Source organism: Centrocercus urophasianus, unplaced genomic scaffold (genome assembly GCF_019232065.1).
Source record: "Centrocercus urophasianus isolate 14NV4802_14NV808 unplaced genomic scaffold, USGS_Curo_1.0 seq_13, whole genome shotgun sequence".
NCBI classification, from domain to species: Eukaryota; Metazoa; Chordata; class Aves; order Galliformes; family Phasianidae; genus Centrocercus; species Centrocercus urophasianus.
The window spans coordinates 21,222,269-21,241,221 of NW_024884475.1; the positions used below are offsets into that span (position 1 = coordinate 21,222,269).

The window sequence follows — 18,953 nt, forward strand, 5'->3', positions numbered from 1 at the left end:
CCCCCCCGGCCCCGCCGCGCCCCGCCGCCCCTCACCGTGCGCCGCCGCGGGGCCCACAAAGAGCCCCCCCCCGGGCCGGCCCAGAGCACGGCCGCCCCCGGCCGCGGGGAGGAGGACGAGGAGAAGAAGGAGGAGGAGGGGGCGCGGGGAGGGAGGGACGCGGGACGCGGAGCCGCCTTTACCTCACGCAGCTCCGGAAGGTGCAGCATGGAGCGGCCTCCGCGCCGGCCGCTCCTCGCTGCTCCGCCGCCGCCCCGCCGGCCGCTGCCCGCCCGCTCCCGCCGCCTCCTCCCTGCGCGGCGGTGCGGCGGCTCTGCTCAGAAGGGGGAGGGGGAGCTGCTCGGTGGCGGCGGCAGCGGAGAGGGGGAGGCTCCGCCGAGCGCGCGCCGCGGGGACACAGTGCCGCTCTCCGTCCGGCCGGGGAAGAACAGCCGGGAGGAGGCTCCGCGCCGCGCCGCCCCCTCGTTCTCTCCTCCCTTCCTCCGCCCGGGCCTGGAGCCGCAGCGCCGCCCAGGCGGGACGCCTCCGGCCCCGAGGCGGGATGAAGCCGGCCGTAAGTCGCGGAGCCGCCCGCGGGGCACGGTGTGGGGCGCGGCCGCCTTGGCGCCACTTCACGCTCGGCGCCAAAAGCGACGGAGAGCCACGGGCCGAGGGAGCGGGCCGAAGGCTGAGGGCATAGGGGCCGCGGCCTCTCGCGGGCGGGGCCGGCTGTGGCCGGCTGCCGAGCGGAGATGTGTCGGTGGCTGCGCTTCGGGCGCCGCTCGGCCCGCGTTTCCCTCGGCTCTCGGTTCCGAAGCGGGGACGGCGGCCGCGGCTGACCTGCGTGGTAAATGGTCAAATGGGGGAAGCGATGTATGGTGGCACTGTGGCGGGGAATGGCCTTTCTCCAGCCAGGTTTATGTCTACGTGCCAACATCTAGGTGTTTTGCCTTGGCTGATGGCAGATAAGTGTCTCACGTTTGGATTTCCACGTAAACCTTCAGCAGAAGCTTGGAGGGTGCAGATCGAGGAGGCCTTACCACTACCCTCAGGGATTCCTTCCCTGTGAAATGTCTTTGTACTGCCATATTCCTTTTGCTTTCCGATATGTCTGGAAAGTCACTGACAAAGTGGGATCCATCCATCCCCTTTTGGGCCTGTTCTATGCCACATGTGTCCAAGTACAGGTGTCCAAGAAGTACCATGCGTTTGCTCATCCTGCATTCTGCTGATAATTCATGGTTACACACCTGCTAAAAGTGTCTTGTTTGCAGTTAGCTGATGAACCTTCTGCAGAGGTCTGCAGGGATGTGTGTGGCTGGAGGGCACAAGGAGCTGGCTGTGTGGAACAGAGGGGAGGTGAACCTGACGCTCGGAGGGAAGGGTCCTACTACCAGATTATGAGGAATGGCAGGAGAATGAGGAGCTCTCAGCTACTTCTGGACTGATCGTGTGAGCAGGAATTTTTCTTTCTAGACCTGTGCTGTGTTTCCCTGCAGCGTCTTCCTGAATTGAACTGAAAGCTTTGGATGCCTGCAGCCTACGGAAACCTGCTCTGAAGGATGGCAGTGAAAATGGCTGAGAGCTGTAGGAAATACTTAAGGGATGTAATGCTTTTGGAATCTAGAGTGGTGCCAGGCAAGGGACTTATATCTGGTTCTGTGTCCTTGGTTTAAAAAGAATAAGGTTCTCTCCAGGTTTAACTTGGATTGAGGAATTCACATTAGACAAGTGACGTAACAGTGGGGTACAGAAGACAATTTTAAGGAAGTGGTACTGATTTTAAAACATAAAATGATAAAAAGTCAACTATTTTTTTCAGAATTTTTTTTTTTCCAGAATGCAAGGAAAGGAGAAAGACTTCATTAATTTCTTTTTTTTTAAAAAAGGAATTAAAAATAGATTATCTCAAGTCTTAAAGTATTGCTGGAATTAGGGCCTTTTATAGAAGAACTGCAGGTTAAAAAATGGTGGTAAAATTACCCTTAGAGTCTCTTCCTGTCTGTGGTGTTGTTCAGGGCTTCTAACAACAGAACTTGCCCCTGGTAACCAAGGACTTCATGTTATTGAGAGGAAGAGTAGGCAATAGGCTGAGAGCCTTCCCTTTCTGTTTTATAGATACAATGAAATCTTGTACAGTGAATTGGAGGACGCGTAAATATCCTTATCTGACTATATTCTGGAATGCTTGGGCAAGAGAATTAGAATGACTCTATGGTGGAAGTTGGATTAAAAGAGATTTCTGCACTCATGGTTAAACTGAGACAAGGGTAAACTTTAGTAGGCCTAAAGAAGTAGGAGAGTGAAGATGGAATATTTTTTAGCTCTTCTGGGCTTTGAAATGAACTGGAATCCCCTTCTGCTAAGTGAAATTGCTGGCAAAGTGTGCCTCATTTATCATTCTAAAATGGAGAGAATCAGTTGCTGCTACAAGAGACTGTGTTCATATAATAAAGATCTACATAGTAGTTGAATTTGCTCCAGTTACTCACGACTGATTATTTGTGTTTGTATTCTTCTTCTGACATCTGAAAGTATAGTAATATGTTTTAAAGTTGCAAGGTCAAATATTCAAAAACTGAGATGGTAGAAATTTCTTGAGGCAATGTGATGTTAGAGGTGGGGCTTAGTGCTGTTGCCTGCCTTGTACCACTGGCTTAGTACTCTTAGGAGATAGTCTGGTTAGGTTATGGTTGGACTTTATGATCTTTAAGGTCTTTTCCAACCTGAGCAATTCTATGATTCTATTTAATATTTCCTCCTAAATATCAGTGCTATTTAGATTAGATTTTTGGAAGCAGGACTCAGACTAGCTATCAACCTGTCAAAAGCCTGCAAAAATACATATTGCCAGAGCTATTATACTTTCAAGGAACTTTTCTTTTTTAATCCTTACATTAGATACTTTGCTTCCTACAACAAATGATGAATACAAGCAATTTGATGTAGATTCCTCATTTTTAATATACTTATATTAACATAATAAATCAAAAACAAATTCTGGAAGATTATTCTGTTCCTTAAAAAGAGAAGCATATATCAAGAACCTGTATGAACTGTCTGCAATTTAAATAGAAATAGAGAGAATGGAAGTTACTAAAAATAATACAAGAAATAAATTTGAAGTGACCCTTTGTAATTTTCTTTATGACCTTAGTATAAATCTTGGAAGATGCTATGCAGATTTCTCTGTTGGGCAGAATTGAAGTCACGTGGGTGTGATAATCTTGAAATTTCTCTGAAGTTCCCCTTTTAAAATGCTTAAAAGTATTGGTGTATTCTTGAAAATCTGCATTTTATGTAAATAGTTGCATGACCTAGTGTCATAACATCTTGTAGTTGAAGGTTTTTCACAAACTGGCACCAGCTCTACCTAGAATCATTTATACAGCAAGTATAGTAAGGAAAAAAAAATGAAAGAGCTTCTGTCCCACACGTTGCTTTCTGTCCAAGTTAAGAGCAAGTGCAGTGCAGAGCTCAAGTGTGCAGTTCTATCAGTTTTGTTTTCCACCAAAGAATAAGCTAAACTCTTTTATTGTAAGGTATGCATACTCTTAACTAATACGTAGTTAGATGTGGCAGTTAAAAGGTTTCAGTCAGAGCTAAGGTTTGCTTGTTTAATTAAAATTTTATCTTGAGCAAGCTGTTGATGTGGTTGAACACTTCACTGTGTGGACCAAGATCTCTGCATCTTTTTGCAGCTTCAGATAAAAAGTGAAGTTAAACATTACTCCACAGTAATCACTAATTCATAATTCTCAGGATTTTGTATGTGGAGTATAACAAAGAAAAGGTCCTAGAACACGTTGGTAGAAAGCTGAGTATTCCAGAAGAGGTTTACAATAGATTTCAGCTTTTACGGACACAATTAGCCAGCAGAATGAGAAGTTTGGCCAACCTTCAGCATCAGAGTTGTCCTTAGCCACTAAACACAGGTGAAGCTCTGCAGCAGGCCGTTGTATTCCTGGTAAGATTTGCCACTGTCTCTGACTGTAGTTTCTGGTATCCACACAAAGCACAACTTGCTGGCATACTGTAGTCCACAGCAGGAGTGTTTTGCCAGTGTACTGGTGTTACACTGTCACGTCGTTTTGAAATGAAACTTAGGCAAATTGTGATCAGCTAAGTTGTTGAGAGGAGTAGGTGCAAGTTCTGTAATCACAGTCTGATCAGGCAGTGGCCTGTCTCCACAGAAGAGAATCAGCAGGGTACATACTTCTGCACCATCCGAAATTCTAAAGGGCAAAAACAAATGTGTGGTTCTGATACCAGACCCGATTAAGGGAGTTATGAACACTTAATTGCCTATTAGTCTGAATACATGCATTTAGTTTTCTGAATGTGCAAACATAAAGACTTCAGATAATCTGACCTGAGGTACTCGTAATCTTAATGAACAATCCTGAAATCTGCTTGCAGGTATGATTGCAGCTGGTAGTGTCTGGTTTGTTGCCTTTGCTTATTTGACCTTCACCCTTCTAATTTCAGTGTGCAGCTCAGATCTGACTTGGACTCCGCTGCTTTTACAGCTGTAGCCAGGTTCACATGATCCCTTGGGCTTTAATGGATGGCTCTGTCTAATAATAAGACCTAGTCCTCAAATTATACTGACTCCCTACCTGGCAAAATTTCTATTGGAATTTACTGACTTTTAATCTCTCTTCCACCTTTTTTTTTTTTAATTTTTTTTTCTGGAATATATTTAGTTCAATTTTTATTTTTTTATTTTTAAAATAAACTTGTAATGGTAATCTAAAATATAATCTTTAGGCAGACTAAGACAAAGGATGCTACATACACTTGAGGCATATTTGTTCTACTTCTTTGTCTGTGTCATGTATAGAAAAGTAACAGAAAAAAAAAGTTGTTTTTTTTTTTTTTCTGGTAGGGGGAATAATGCAGCACAAGATTCTCAGAACAAAAAAGCCCAGCTTTCAAGTGTAACAGAAGAGTATGGACTGATTAAGCACAGGGAATTCCTTAACTCTTGTTAAATTGGGCAGTGTGCCCTTGTTTCCAGTAACAGCTTAATGGTTGTTCTCAGGTCTTTGTTAGTACAGCAGGCACGGATAGTGCTAATGATCGAGAACAAGGCAGTCCTATCAAGACACTGCAGAATAAGTCATATCAGTCACTCCGCTTAGCAAACAAGTAAGAAATTCTATCTGGTGGGTTAGCAAAGCACTTGTCTTCCTAATAATAGCTGTGCTCTTGAAAGGTCTTGCTTTGCAGAACTTCTGCAAAGGTGAAGTGTGGACCTCCGCTGCTGAATTTTTAAGTAACAAACAAATAGGTCAAAATGAAAAAAAGCATCATTACTTGTTTTCAGCTCTAGCATTTAGCCAGTTTACAACATGTAGCAGATTGCTTTGTAGTTATGAAGGTCTTGTTTGTTTGTTTGTTTTTATGAAAAGCTATTTTTTTTTTTTTTTCAATAATGCACTTTTCTTTTTCTCCCATGACAGACAAGTTCCTCTGAACTCAATTGAATTCAAACCCTGGAATTTTTTTTTTTTTTTTTGTCCTCAGCTTTGCACAGGTTTTTCTTTCAGCTTTTTGACTTTGATATTAGACCATGTTTCTGATCTCCCTTACCTTTTGTCTGTCAGTTTATTCTTTCACATATGGAGTTGCACACAGTTCTTCCAGTTATAATTATGATCTGTAAGTTTGCTGCATTAGGTCTTCAGAGAAATGCTTGATGTTTGTAATTACTTTTTGCAGCATAGCATATCTTGCATAAAAGTATCAAATTTTTTAAGTACCTGTTTTTAGATAATGATGTTATATACAGCTTCTGTAAATTGAGAATGGGGGTTACGCTCAGCTGAGTTAAAGGTGGGTTTCCTAGCAATGTGGATTGCTGTAGTAAAAGTGCTCCAAAATGTATCCCATTCCAGTGGGTGTTCGCAGTGAAGTTACTCTCACTGAGAAATCACAGAATCACACGGTGGCTTGAGTTGGAAGGGACCTTGCAGCCCATCCAGTTCCAGGCCCCTACCATGGGCAGGGCTGCCACCCGCTGGATGAGGCTGCCCAGGGCCCCGTTCAACCAGGCCTTGAAGGCATCCAGGGATGGGGCATCCACAGCTTCTCTGGGCAACTTGCTACAGTGCCTCACCACTCTCTGAGTAATTAATTTCTTCCTAATGTTTAACCTGAGTTTCTCCTCTTTTGATTTAAAAGCATTCCCCCTTGTCCTGGTAATTACTGTCTGCCTCTGTAAAGTCTTTGTCCCTCCTGTTAAGTACTGGCAGGCCACAATGAGGTCTCCCAGGGCGTTTTTCAGGGTGAACAAGCCCAGCTCTCTCAGCCTTTCTTCAAAAGAGAGGTGCTCCAGCCTTCTGACATTCATTGTGGTGCTCCTTTGGACTGTTGTAACACTTTTGTAACAACTCTGTGTCTTTCTTGTGCTGGGGGCCAATGCAGCACTGGGGGATTTTGTCCTGAGAATGGAGACAAAGCTAGGAGGAAAAGTCTCCCATCTTCATGTGATAAATGTAAAAAATACGGCTTTGGAAGCAAGTTGTTGTGTTCAAAGCAAAATTCATAAAACTCTAGAGAAGGAAAATTTATGCATGTTATCTCATGAAGAAAATCAGCTGGAGAAAGAAAGAGCTTCCTTGGGGAAGAGAATCCCCCAGTTCACTGACAACTCATTGAATACCACCGTTGTTAATTAGGGAAGGGTCACATACCAGGTGGATGGTGTTCTCCTTTGAAAGTGATTTCCTAGCCATAATCTGTCTAAATGGATTTTTGCTCTTTTATTCTTAAGGGCACTTTTTTTCCTGTAGTGTCTGAAAGATGTCCTTTGGAATCATGTTCAGATAGAGTAGTTTTTCTTGCCACTAGACTTTGTGGTATGAAGGCAGAAGTAACATGGATTGATAAACCAGTGTAAAAAAAAGTGTTTACTTGTGGATTTGCTTGCAATTCTGCATTGACAGAACTACTGTGGTTGTTTCCTTTGCTTGGAAGTTAGGTAAAATCAATCTATTAGCACATGCATGTTGGTGATATCTTAGGAGAATGTTTAGAAGCCTCCTCAATCCATCACTAGTTTGGGGCATTCTCTAACTGAAGTCGTGGCAATCTACTATGAATCATCTATTAACCTCCCTTCTTGCAGTTCTCTATTATGATGACCTGTCATTCCATAATTACATTCTCAGGGATGTTTCTATCTCTACTCCCGATGTGTCCAACATACATACATTTACACCTACTCATTTTTGACAACCAAGTCTGCTTTTGTCCTGTAGTATCTTCAGTAGGAGCATTTATCTTCTTTTTTTGTCCAAGAGATAAATAAGAACCTTTACTTGCACCACACTCAAAAAATGCCATTTTTTTTTCCTGTCACTATCAATAATTACTTGGGATTCACATTCATAAATTGCTACAGCAAAAAAATAAGCATTTCACAGTTAAATCTTTCTACTGTTTGAGGTGAAATGTTTTTTTTCAGGCTGATATAAGCAAAGCCGTGACTGAACCAACTGTTGTTCAAAATCTTATGGACAATCTATTGGACAGATTCTGATTGAATGTATTTGATCCCAGATAACTGAATTTCTGAACGGTCTCTGTAGCCAGACCATTAAGCATAATATTATGTTTTTGTTAATTAAGTATAGTTACTTATGGCATATTCAAAAATAGCTTGTATGTTTAACTGACTTTTTATTGGCTGTCTAATGCTTGCTGCACAGTAGAAGCAGTTGTACAAAGAATGTAAAGACATCAGCCTATGGTCACTTAAAACGAGTCCATTGCAAATACAGCTTTTCAGTTCTGAAATGTCCTGCCCCAGTTTTATTTACTTATTTATTTATTCCCAGCCAGGTTATAAGGAAATATGCACTTATCACATCTATAATTTTAGCATATGGCTATTTATGTTTGCTTGATATTTTTTGAAATCCAGATAAATTTGGGGAATTTCTAAGTTTATGGCACTGCTTTTAAAGGAAATACCACTGAGAGAAGTGGAAAGTTTAGCCCATGGCAGGTACCTGCTAGGGAGGAGATTATACAAGCAGTCATCCTTTTCCCCCATTTAGATGAGAACTGTTCTGTGGTCTTCTTAAAAATCAGAATGTGTGGTACTGAAGTTCTGATTAAAAGGCTTCTTCAGGACAAGAATTGATTATGTTTGTGTTGTTGCTGCTCCTAATTCTTTCGAAGATGCAATGCCTTCTGCTTGCAGTAAAGAAAAGAATGATACAAAACTTTACAAATGAGTATAAATCTAGAGTTCACCATTATGATGAAAGAAAGATGTGATGAATGGATGTCAAATCTCAGAGCTGTAGTGTAATGATGGGGTCATTTCATCATGATGGATAGATATGTCATGTAGTATTCAGAATCTTCAAAAAGGGTTTAATTTATCAAACTTGAGGAAGCATCAAAGCGTTTGGGTATGACTTGAAGCAAAAGAATCATTGCAATTTGCCTTTGAACAAATTCAGGAAATATATTGATCGTATAGGTTTATGCTGCTGGAAAAACAGCTAATGATGATTCAGTCCATGTTTTGTGCATAGTTTGAGGAAATGTTCATTAAAATCTTACAGCATGTATGTCACCCTTTGGGAACTTAAACGTAAAAGCTGGAATTTCAAAACCTTATGAAGTACAATTCGAGTTTACGAAAACAGCACAATATATTTGAACTGTGGAATGGTGTGGCCATAGGTGAGAGAGGAAACTACATCAGATGGTGTAAAAGGAAAGCTCTAATTTCCAAATGTGCTGGTGCATAGTGTTCAGTAATAGCAATATTGGTCAATAAAGATGGTGATTGAGTTCATTTGAGCTAGTATTCAAATGGATATTTAACAAAGTGGGCCATGAATGGGTTTCTAAGGAGAGGACAGAATACCAGGAATGGAGCAGATGAAGCCAGAAGTAGGCTAGACAAGGCAAGAGCAAGCACAGAAGTGAGAAAGCATAGCTGTGACAGATATGAATGCTTAATAATGCAAATGTGTTCACAGTGGCCAGACTGTGAACCAAAAATCTGCCATGACTGGGTATAGGAAAGCTCACGATGGTAGCAGTCGCTGGAGATGATGATACTGAATGCCAGCAGAGGGACCACTGTAAAGTGGACTGATATGTATCCACTTACAATTTTACCAGCATCTAAAACACTGTTTATATCCTGTCTGAAATTGGCAATGCAGCTCATATGTTCTCCATGTAATGTACTGTAACTACACTGTATCTAGCATGTAAACGTTTGCTTTCTTAAATGTATTGGTACTGTTCTTTTTATCTTCCAGACACTGCATATTTATGCCTAATCTTTTGTGTTTGCAGTTAAGCGTAGGCTAAAACTGTCAGCCTCATTTATCTGAGACTATTAAAAATGCAGACAAAGGCTTTCAGCCAGCATGTGAACATTGAAGTTGCTACTTTATATGTATCCAGTTTTTGCTTATGGGATGTCATTGATCTGTATCTGATCAATATTTTTAAAATTTCCTTCGAGATCTGCTCAGCAGCCATCTGTAATCCAGCGTGTGGAGAAGAAAGCTGAGTGAGTCAGTTTCTTAATTTCTTTTCAGAGTCATTTAGCTCTGACACTGCCTTGATGTGCTAGGCTTGTATCCTTGCTTCAAAAACTGTAACAGTATGTTTTCTCACAGACCTTCATAGCAAAAAAGATTTAAATGATAAAATATGTTGACAAGCCTATCAGAGTTTGAATACAGCAAGAACAGAGCAGCATTACCTGCAGGGAGAGAAAACATTAGGTAGTAACTGGCAATAGGTCCTTCCGCCTCCTAATCAGCTACGTGTAACAAGGAAGAAATGTGACTAAATAAACAGACACAAATGTGCTGACATAGCCTATGAATAAAATAAGAGTTTTACTGTTTCTGGAATTCAAGCTAACTTGCAGTAATATTTAGTCTGCCTTACTGAACTCCAGTTTTGGGGCTGTGTTCTCCTTAGTAAAAAGAATTTGCTCTTAACATGCTGCCAGATACAAGAAGTGGGAACACAGTGAGGTGTATGAATGAGATGAAGAAATGGGAGGAGCTGAGATGCACACATGTGGTAAGATCTGGAGCTGTCTGAGCATAAAGGAGTTTCATAGGAGTAAAAAAAATCAGAGAGATGGAAGGTGAAAAGAACAGCTGAGTGAATTGCAGATATATTTGAAATATCATTATTTGTGATCAATAAGTACACCGTTGCCAAAGTCAAGCTGAACTGAAGAAGCCAAATTCTGCACACAATACTATGCGATGTTCTTTATAAAACCAGTTACACATACAGTTAATGTTTACTTAATACCAAATTCATTTCTAGTTTGCTCTGAGTATGTGGAAGGTGCAAAAAATCTTTTCTGCAACTGGCTGAAAGAACTTGCGAAACTTTTACAAATCAGAGCGTACTATTAACATTCAAGTTAAAAAAAAATAAAAGATTGTTGTGGATTTTTTGCCATTTACATAGGGAGTTCCAGCTGAGTTGAAGACCTGCATCAAAATATTTTGGGACTTTTATTTCTGCATACCTGTTTGATGTTTTGGTGCTTAGTGAATGTCTTCTTGCTGATTGTGGGAAAGAACGTGTGTGCGACAGTGGCAGCAGTCATACAACCAGGTGAAACAATCTGCTGGCCACAGAACAGCAAACCTGGCTATGTAGAGATGACAGGTAAATTAAAAAAGCTTGGATTGAGGAAGTGCTGTTTCTCTTATATCAATTCCAATAGAAGGTTTAAACATAATCTAGATAGGGATTTACTTTTTAGGTGCCTTTAATTGATGCTGAATTTGAAAAGTAAATGTGTAATGTTGAAAATTGCCCAGTTCATAACAGTGGTGACATAAGGATGTAATTCTTACCAAAGTTACTTGCTGGTCTCTCTCACCATCACTACTGTGCAAGAGAAGAGATCACACCTCAGTAATGGATGAGGTGCATCAAACAAATGAATTGCTCCTCTTTCATGTTATTTTACACTATGTTCTTTCTCCCAGGTTTTGGGGAACGTAGGCAACAGGAATCAAATCATTCAAAGAATTCATTGTCTGATCATCCATTTGAAGAAAGCTTAAACATTTTTTGCGTGCTGGTTGTATTAACAGTTTCTTTTTTGCCTGTTAAGATGGGCCCACATCCAAATTGCAACATCCTGAATTGTGTGTGAGCTAAATCTGGTTACAGATACAAATCTGAATATCATGAGCAGGGTGGAGTAGAGCTAAAGATCTGACTCCCTCGGCTTTGTGACTTGGATTTGACGTGAGTTTGCCGTGTCCAAGTTCACCCTATTTTTTTAGCTAGCCCCTGAATAAATTGGAAACTTAAAAAGGTACTGTCATGTTTTGTATCTGAAATAAGATGGTCTTAAGCTGCCTCCAGTGCTCCAAATTTGAGTTTCTTTTGTTGCTGGTGTTATTCATTGGGAAAGAATGTGGCTGTTTCTAGTGACAGAGGGGTTGAAATGGTATATAAAGTAGAAGTAAAAGGTGGATTATTTTGAAGAGACCAAAAAAAAAAAAAAAAAAAAAAAAGGCAAAAAAAAATGTCCTAGTTCCCCGTTCAGCAGTGACCAAATAACCATGGAGCCAGTTTGCTATTTAAGTAACTGAGATTCTGTCATGTGACAGTTACATGGAGTCACATACTGAACAAAGAATTTCCTTAAAAAGAAAAAAAAGAAAGAAAGAAAATAAATGTAGTCAATGAAGCTGTTTTTAAATGCTCAGCGCTCCCTGCTCCCTTCCCCCATCTCCTTGGCTTCTTGTTTCAGTGTAAGGAATAGAGCACACAAGTTATTCAAGTTCAGAAACTAGTTAGTGAAATTGAATTCATAAATGAGTGCTAGTGATTTTAGACCATAAAATGGATCCTAATTTATTTTTACAAGCAGCATGACTGAGTTTAAGCTTGAAGGTTGCTGCAGGCAAACAGGTTTCTTTTTGTAAAGCTGGTGACCGAGGAACATTGACACCACACGGGATACACATACCTTGCTCATGTAGCATGTACTCATATAGTTTTGAACTCAGAAATTTTTTGTGAAATATGCAGGGCTGGGTCAGATCTGTATTTCGAAATAAAGCCTCTAAAAAAACACTGCTGAAAGAAAGCAAATAGATTTTTATACATTTTGTAATCTGATGTTAACAGTCACTGTGAGGTAAACATTTATAAATCACTTGTAACTGGTAGGCTGTTAACTTCTGGTAAATGATTTGATCAGTCAATGGAGTAGAGTCTTTCTTGACAGGTAAAAATGTTTATTCACTCAGATGACATTAATAGGTTGCTGGAACTAAAATTCAGGCTCATAATTAATATTACATCTACTTAGAAATTCTGTTCTGCAGCAAGGTCCAACATTTTAAAATCTGTGAATGAGAGCAGTAAAACAGCTGACATCCCCAAACTTCCAGGAGAATAGGAACACTGTGGGGGTTGTTGTTTTTTTTTTTTGTCTGTTTGTTTTTTAAATCTAGAATAACTAAAATGTTGTAATCAATTTTTAGTTGAAATATTACGTGATCAAAAGAAAACATTTACTTACAGCTTTTTAAACTTTTCTTTATAATAAAGTCAAATTAAAATTTGCTTTTTCAGTGAATTTGTTTTCAAGGGTTTGGTTCTGCATCTCAAAATGATTCGATCACGTTAAGTGAACTTTGCAGTTAATGTATTTGAGGAAATGCCCCTTTTTTGGTCTAAGTAAAATGGTTATTCTAGGTGATGCATAATAACTTACTGTACCGAAACCCTAATACAGGCAAGCTAGCTGATAGGTTTCTCATGTTCTTCATGCTATTGTGGTGAAGGTAAACAGGTAGGAATATAAAATTACTGTAGTTTTCTAGTACATTTTTCCTGCTAAAAGAAACAACCTTATTTCCCTTTCTGCCTCTACCCCTATTTGCCTTAAGGAAGATACCGTACAATGTTAGGTGATTTGGATTTTGCTGGTATCACTTATACTAGGGACCTGACTGTGAATACGATATCCCAAGAGAAGCTCAGCTACCAAACAAAATAAAATGCTCAAGTCTCATATTACAAACTCTTGAATGATGTTAGTTCTGTCACAACCTGGAAAACCGTAGCCCAGTTCCAAACCACAGCAGTTTCTTCCAGACCTCCAGCTGTCATTGTGCAACAGAGCAGAGACCCCCGTGGTTCTGTTGGGGGGGCATTTTGTTCTTGCAGCTCCAGCTTTACCCATGAGTGGAGGCCGTGAATGATGCTGTTCCTTGGAAATGTCTTCTTTCTCAGTCAGCATACTGCAATTGTTTTATTAAAATCCATAAGTAAACATCCTGGTCAAATTCCAATTCAGATAACAGCACTCTGCTTACAGAGTTCCTGCAGTTTCAAATAGATGGCATATTTATGTCTGTTATTCTGTTCTGTGGTATTGGATGGTGGTGGTAAATGGCTGGTGTGTTGTGGTTCAGAGGTGATCTCAGCTAACTCAGGTACAAAGGGGATCCCCTGTGCTTTTCTTTATTATTTTAAAATTGAGACATGTTGATGATGGTAAAGTTGCTGAAGTTGCTGCATTTATCTCTTTTTTTCTTCTTCCTGTTCAGCTTGTTCTAATTATTGCAGAGATTAAAATGATACAAATACAAGTTTTACTCCTTGCCTTGTTCTTAGACCACATCTTGAATACATCGATCTCTTGGATTACTGATATTAAATTTGCTATGGGATAGGTTTGATGCAGTTTACCAATGTGAAATCAATGATAGCTAACAGATGAAAACATGACAGTTTCAATGAAAGTCAGCTTATCACTTTTTATCTCACACCAGGGAGGAGTGTTCAGCACAACTTGTATTTCCTTTCTCTGGTTTCAGCAGATTGGGATGGATTTTTGATATCTATAAAATTTGACATATTGGATTGATGAAAACAGCACAGCAGAGAACATCCAATACATGAATAACATTCATCACAAATCAAAACTGAAGTGTGAGCTTATTCCAAATTCTGAAAGTCCTTGCGGCAGTGAGGCTTCTTTCATAAAAGCATGATCTCACACTGCCTGCAGAAAAAAAAAATTAAGTATAATTCTTTACTTCTTGCATTACAGCAGTTGTTGTCATTACTTCCCCCATTCCCTTTCCAAAAACCTAAGCACCTTTATACTTTGTGTTTTCTTGCAGTGTTTAATAGATCAGGTATAATATGCAAACTGTATATTTTTCTGCAGTCTCTCTAGAGTCTCTTTTAAAATATAAGGACATTAACTGAATACTAGCAACATGTCCCTTTAGAATGCCTTTTCAGCCAAGACTTGAGAAACTCATAATATTACTAACCTTCAGCAGTAAGCTCATATGCTCCTTTGATAGCTTACTGAAGGGTACATGAACCAAAGTGTTGACTTGACCATTTTGTTGATTGATCAAAATGTTGACCATTTTGATGATTTATGATTCATTATTTGTAATGCTGGAATTAGTCTGACCAGTTCACTTCAAATCTTATTGAAGCCAGCAGAATTTTTGCTGTTGCCTTCGGTGCGGCAAAAATTTATCTAAATTTGTGCTGTTTCCAAACACTACTTTTTCCTCACTTAAGATTTCTGAAATAGAATCCTGTATGAGCAGAATTAAGGTGCTACTTTAATACAGGTGCAGAAAAATACATTATTTGGAATGAAAAAATGTATATGTGAATAATTTAACATTACTACAGTGATACTAACTGGAGGGAGAACTTTTGCAGTTAACTGAGGAGTCTATAGCTGTATGGAACAGAAGATCAGTGGATTTCAAGTATAGGAATTAGATGTGGAGTCCCTTTATAGAGATTAAACGCTATAATTCACTGTGCATTTACATAAATCTGGAGAGGGCTGGAGGAGAAGAGATAACGATGTGGCTTACTCTGTAAACATTTATTTATGTAAAGCTTTTTTTTTTTTTAAAAAAAAAAAACAAGACAAACCAAAACTCTACAGAAATAAGTTTCTACTTGAGGAATTGAATTCTGGCTGAGAGAAGTTATTTCTTGTAGGAGCACAAACTCCAGGATCATAGACAATGTAATACTGACTGAAGATGCATGCAGTCCAGAAAGCCAAAGTAAACATTTTAAATCAGCATTAAGGTAAATCCATTGGGGAAAAAAAAGAAAAGGCTACCTTTGTATTCTCTCCGATGTATGTGAAACCTAAAGATGGAAAGAGACAGTGGAAGGCATCCTAGGAAGAGGGTGGCTTGTAGCACAGAGAGACCGAATCAACTCTTATATAAACATTTTCTGTGGGAATTTGTTATAAGCTCTTCTCATCTCTCCTTTCTAGAAGATGGGAAGTAATACTGTAAGTTGGGGCTCAGCTTGCAAGTTTCAGAACTCTCCCTCAAAAAAAAAAAAAAAAAAAAAAAAAAGGTAGAGAAGTCTGAATAATGATGAATGACAGCTGTGCCACAAATTCTCGGAAAAAAATAAAATATTTTATATTTACTGCAGGCAAATCTGAATCTTTAATACAGCCCAATTTCACAGGTGTTTCCCTGAGGTATTTATTACTGTATATTCAGTATGTTCATGTATATAAAAATAAGAATCTTTAAAACTGACTATTAAATGCCTTTCTTACAGCATAAGAATGTTATTCAATCCACAAGTCTAGCTTGAAATTGTTCTTGCAAATCAGAATCTAATCTAATCTCCTCTTTAGCTGTAGACCCTCAGAGGCAATTTGAGCACAGAAGGAAATCACAATTTGCTGAGTAGATTGAGGCTGTACAATCAGAAGCATCAAAAGGAACTGACATTTTCTTGTTTTTTTACAGTCCAGATCTGGTAGTAATAATATTTTAATGTGAGTTATAACATAAGCAAGAGCATAGTGAAGTATTTCTACTTTGAGAAGGCAGGATTGTAGAAACAGAAATGGAAAATCTGTTGTGAAAGCATTCAGTGACTGAAAGCTTGTGCCAAACAGCAGAGATTACATGCTGTATGTTCAAGCCATTCCAAGTATAAACAAGCCAACTGAAGACATAAGAAGAGGTGAATTAAAATAATAATAATAAAACAACAACAACAACAAAAAAAAAACAAAAAAAACAAAAAACAACCAAACAATAGCAGATAATAAGTGAAAAATGGTTGTGTGAAAACTCAAAGAAAGGCACAGAGATAAAGAATCTCTTTTACAGTTATGGTAATTATCTAGATACCAACCCCCCTCCTGTTTAAAGTGTTAGCTGTTGTAGTGAGAAATCTGCCAGTACCCAAATTAGTCTGGCATTTTCATGGTGTCAAATACTGTAATATGTACAACTGGCAAAGAACAACATAGTTTTATGCATCAAGTGCCAGCAGCAACACCCCACCAGCATGGCAGCTTAATGGAGGCAATTGGACTTAGCATAATGAAAGCCTTCCTCTTCCTCTTTCTGGCAACCTTAAAAATACAAAGACACAGTCATTAGACTGGAATCTATGCGACCTATTTTTCCTAACGTATGATTAACACTTTACCAGCATCACACCCTGAAAGAGAAAAGATTTTGTTTCTGATATTTGTCCAGGCTCTGAACAAATGAAGGAAAGAAACAGTTCCCTGTGCATGCACAAAGCTGCTTGACACTAGACATACGCACACAAATGGTGATGGATGTTTTTCTTCCACGATTCTGAACATTTCCAATACCACAGTATTGAGTCATTTTTTTATCTTACCATGAGACAGGGCAAGAGAGCAGTTTCTTGAAATTTAGCAGCACATCCTGTGCATTAATATGTATGTACATGTTGTAGTACCAATGTGAAAGTTTGTCCTTTATTTGTTTAAATACTGCACACCGTATAACTACGAGATAAGCACTAAAACAGCAAAGTGACAGGCAAACTGAGTCAGTCTAATTACCTGAGAATTAAATGTTTTGAATAATTTGTTTCCCACTTTTTAAAAAACACTACTTCTTTGCTAAATATACACAAACTTACGTTCAAACAAAATAAAATAGCTTTTCAGGTGCTGTCCTAACAAACAGCACCGGGGGACTGTGATCCCTGCCAGCAACAGTGAAGTCGCTGAGCTCTTTTGCAGGTTGTGCAAGAAGACCACAGTGGGCTCCCCATGCGCGATTATTTCATTGTAAAACTTCTCTTTTTTTCATCTGGTTGTTCCCTCTGGACCTTGCAGTTGAAGTTCCAGCTGTAAGGCACGCAGGGCCTGGGGGCAGCGAGGACCTCAGGCCCTGGAGGAAGCGGCGGGGTGGTGGGAGCGCCTTGTGCACTTGTAAGCGCATCGGCAGCGCTTTAACGTCCGCCGAAGGCAGATCTCGTACGACAGGGGAAGGGGCAAATGGAGATCGGAGGGCGCCACTTTCTCCGAATGGAACGAATCACAATGGAAGCGATCTGCAGGCCCGCGGACGGCCCCACGGCTCGGGGGCGGCGGTGCTTCTCGCCTTTCACAGGAGCGGTCCGGCCGCTTCGGCCCACAGGTTCCTTCCCCGGGACGCTGTGCTGCGGCGGGAGCGGCCCGGGACAAAGCGGTGCGGGGGAGGCGCCGAAGGTCGCGTTTCGGTGTGTTTTGGCAGGCTCGGAACCGGCCTTTCCAGAGGTTGGCACGAAAGCCGTGCTTAACGCCCAGTTGCATCACCAGCCACGTGAAAAAGGCGGCAACTGCCACCCTCCGGACACAGGAGCTGAGCAGGGGCTGCCTTTATCTCTCGGGAGCGAACCTCCCTCAGCTAAACCCCGCAGGGCCGCCCCTCGGCACCGTGCCGCCGCCCAGCCTCCTGCGGCCGGACCTCGCAGGCCGTGCCAGCCCGCCCGGGACACGCGGGGCGGCGCTGCGGCCCGGCGGGGAGGGGCGGCGCGGAGGGGTGCGGAGCGGAGCTTCCTCCTGGCTGTTCTTCCCCGTCCGGACGGAGAGCGGCACTGTGTTCCCGCGGCGAGCTCCGCGCAGCCTCCCCCGCTCCCCTGCCGCCGCCGAGCAGCTCCCCCGTCCCAGCGGCCGGCAGAAACGAGCGAGCCGAGCGGCAGGAGGTAAAGGCCGGTGGGCTCCGGCGCGAAGCGGTGAGGCCGGGGAGGAGCCTCGCCCTCCCCCTGCTCCCGATAGGGCAGGGCTCCTGAAATGGCGGAGGCCGCTAGCGGGCGGCGGCCGCTGGGGCCCGTCCTCGGCGCTGTCGGGCGCGGCCTCGGGTGTCGCCGAAGGGGGCTGCCCGTAACTCGGGAGGAAGAGGAGGCGACGGGGCAGATCCTGCGCGGCCGAGTCCGGCCGTAGGTCTCCAGCGCTGCGGGCTGCCCCCGCGCGGGGAAGGGGACGATGCCGGGCCGTCCGGCGAGGGGTGGCGGCGGTCGCGAGGCGGGGCCGCTGCTTCGGGAGCTCGGGACTGCCCGGCCCGCCGGCCTCTCTCTGCCTGCCTTGCTCTGCCGGCCTGCTTGGCCTCACCTGCTGCTGGAGGAAGGGCTCCGTCCGCCTGTCCCGGCCAAACCGCGTGCGGTGCGCCTTTAGGCCTCAAATGCGTTTTTCAAGAGTTGAATCCGCCCCGTGCAGAACGAAATAACGAGCAACGTAGTGCTTGAATGGGCTGTTTGTTTTGAACAGCCTGAAGCGTGGTGACCTTTGTAGTGTGGTGATCTCGAGTGTTTTGGATGCGGGCTGCGGTTCTGATGCAGTGCCATGGGGAGCCCAGCTTAAACGGAGGAAAGAAGTGCAGTTTCTCTGTATGTTACTGTTCTTAAAACTTGTTCTAAACAGCTGGGAACAGTTTGAAACATCACAAACGTTTTAACACAAACTCTTGACAAAATGGATTTTGCTTCTCACACCCCTATGAAGCTTTCAGTAGTCATGCGGATAAAAGATGGGAATGATTCACGTAGGGAGCTTAAGTGCAAGTCCTCCAGAATTGTTTTGGAGAAGTTTTCAGATGAACAGAAAGAACAAGGAAGTTGAATAAGTCACCCTTCGTCTATTACAAGCTACTACTTACAGG

At 41.8% G+C, this 18,953-nt stretch overlaps 2 protein-coding genes across 5 annotated transcripts in view; one reads left to right on the forward strand and one right to left on the reverse strand.

Annotated features, from left to right (window-relative positions):
- Positions 1 to 250, reverse strand: part of PDS5A (PDS5 cohesin associated factor A) — a 71,623-nt gene extending 71,373 nt beyond the window's left edge. For both annotated transcript variants that reach the window (XM_042811757.1, XM_042811758.1), the window contains exon 1: positions 183 to 250. In XM_042811757.1, coding sequence (XP_042667691.1) covers positions 183 to 209 — 27 coding nt within the window. In that variant the 5' untranslated portion in view covers positions 210 to 250. The remainder of the gene's footprint in view (positions 1 to 182) is intronic.
- Positions 251 to 17,904: 17,654 nt separating this feature from the next.
- The window catches only part of N4BP2 (NEDD4 binding protein 2), a 41,543-nt gene continuing 40,494 nt past the window's right edge, over positions 17,905 to 18,953 (forward strand). For all 3 annotated transcript variants that reach the window (XM_042812039.1, XM_042812042.1, XM_042812041.1), the window contains exon 1: positions 17,905 to 18,000. The gene's annotated coding sequence lies outside the window, so the exon portion shown is untranslated. The remainder of the gene's footprint in view (positions 18,001 to 18,953) is intronic.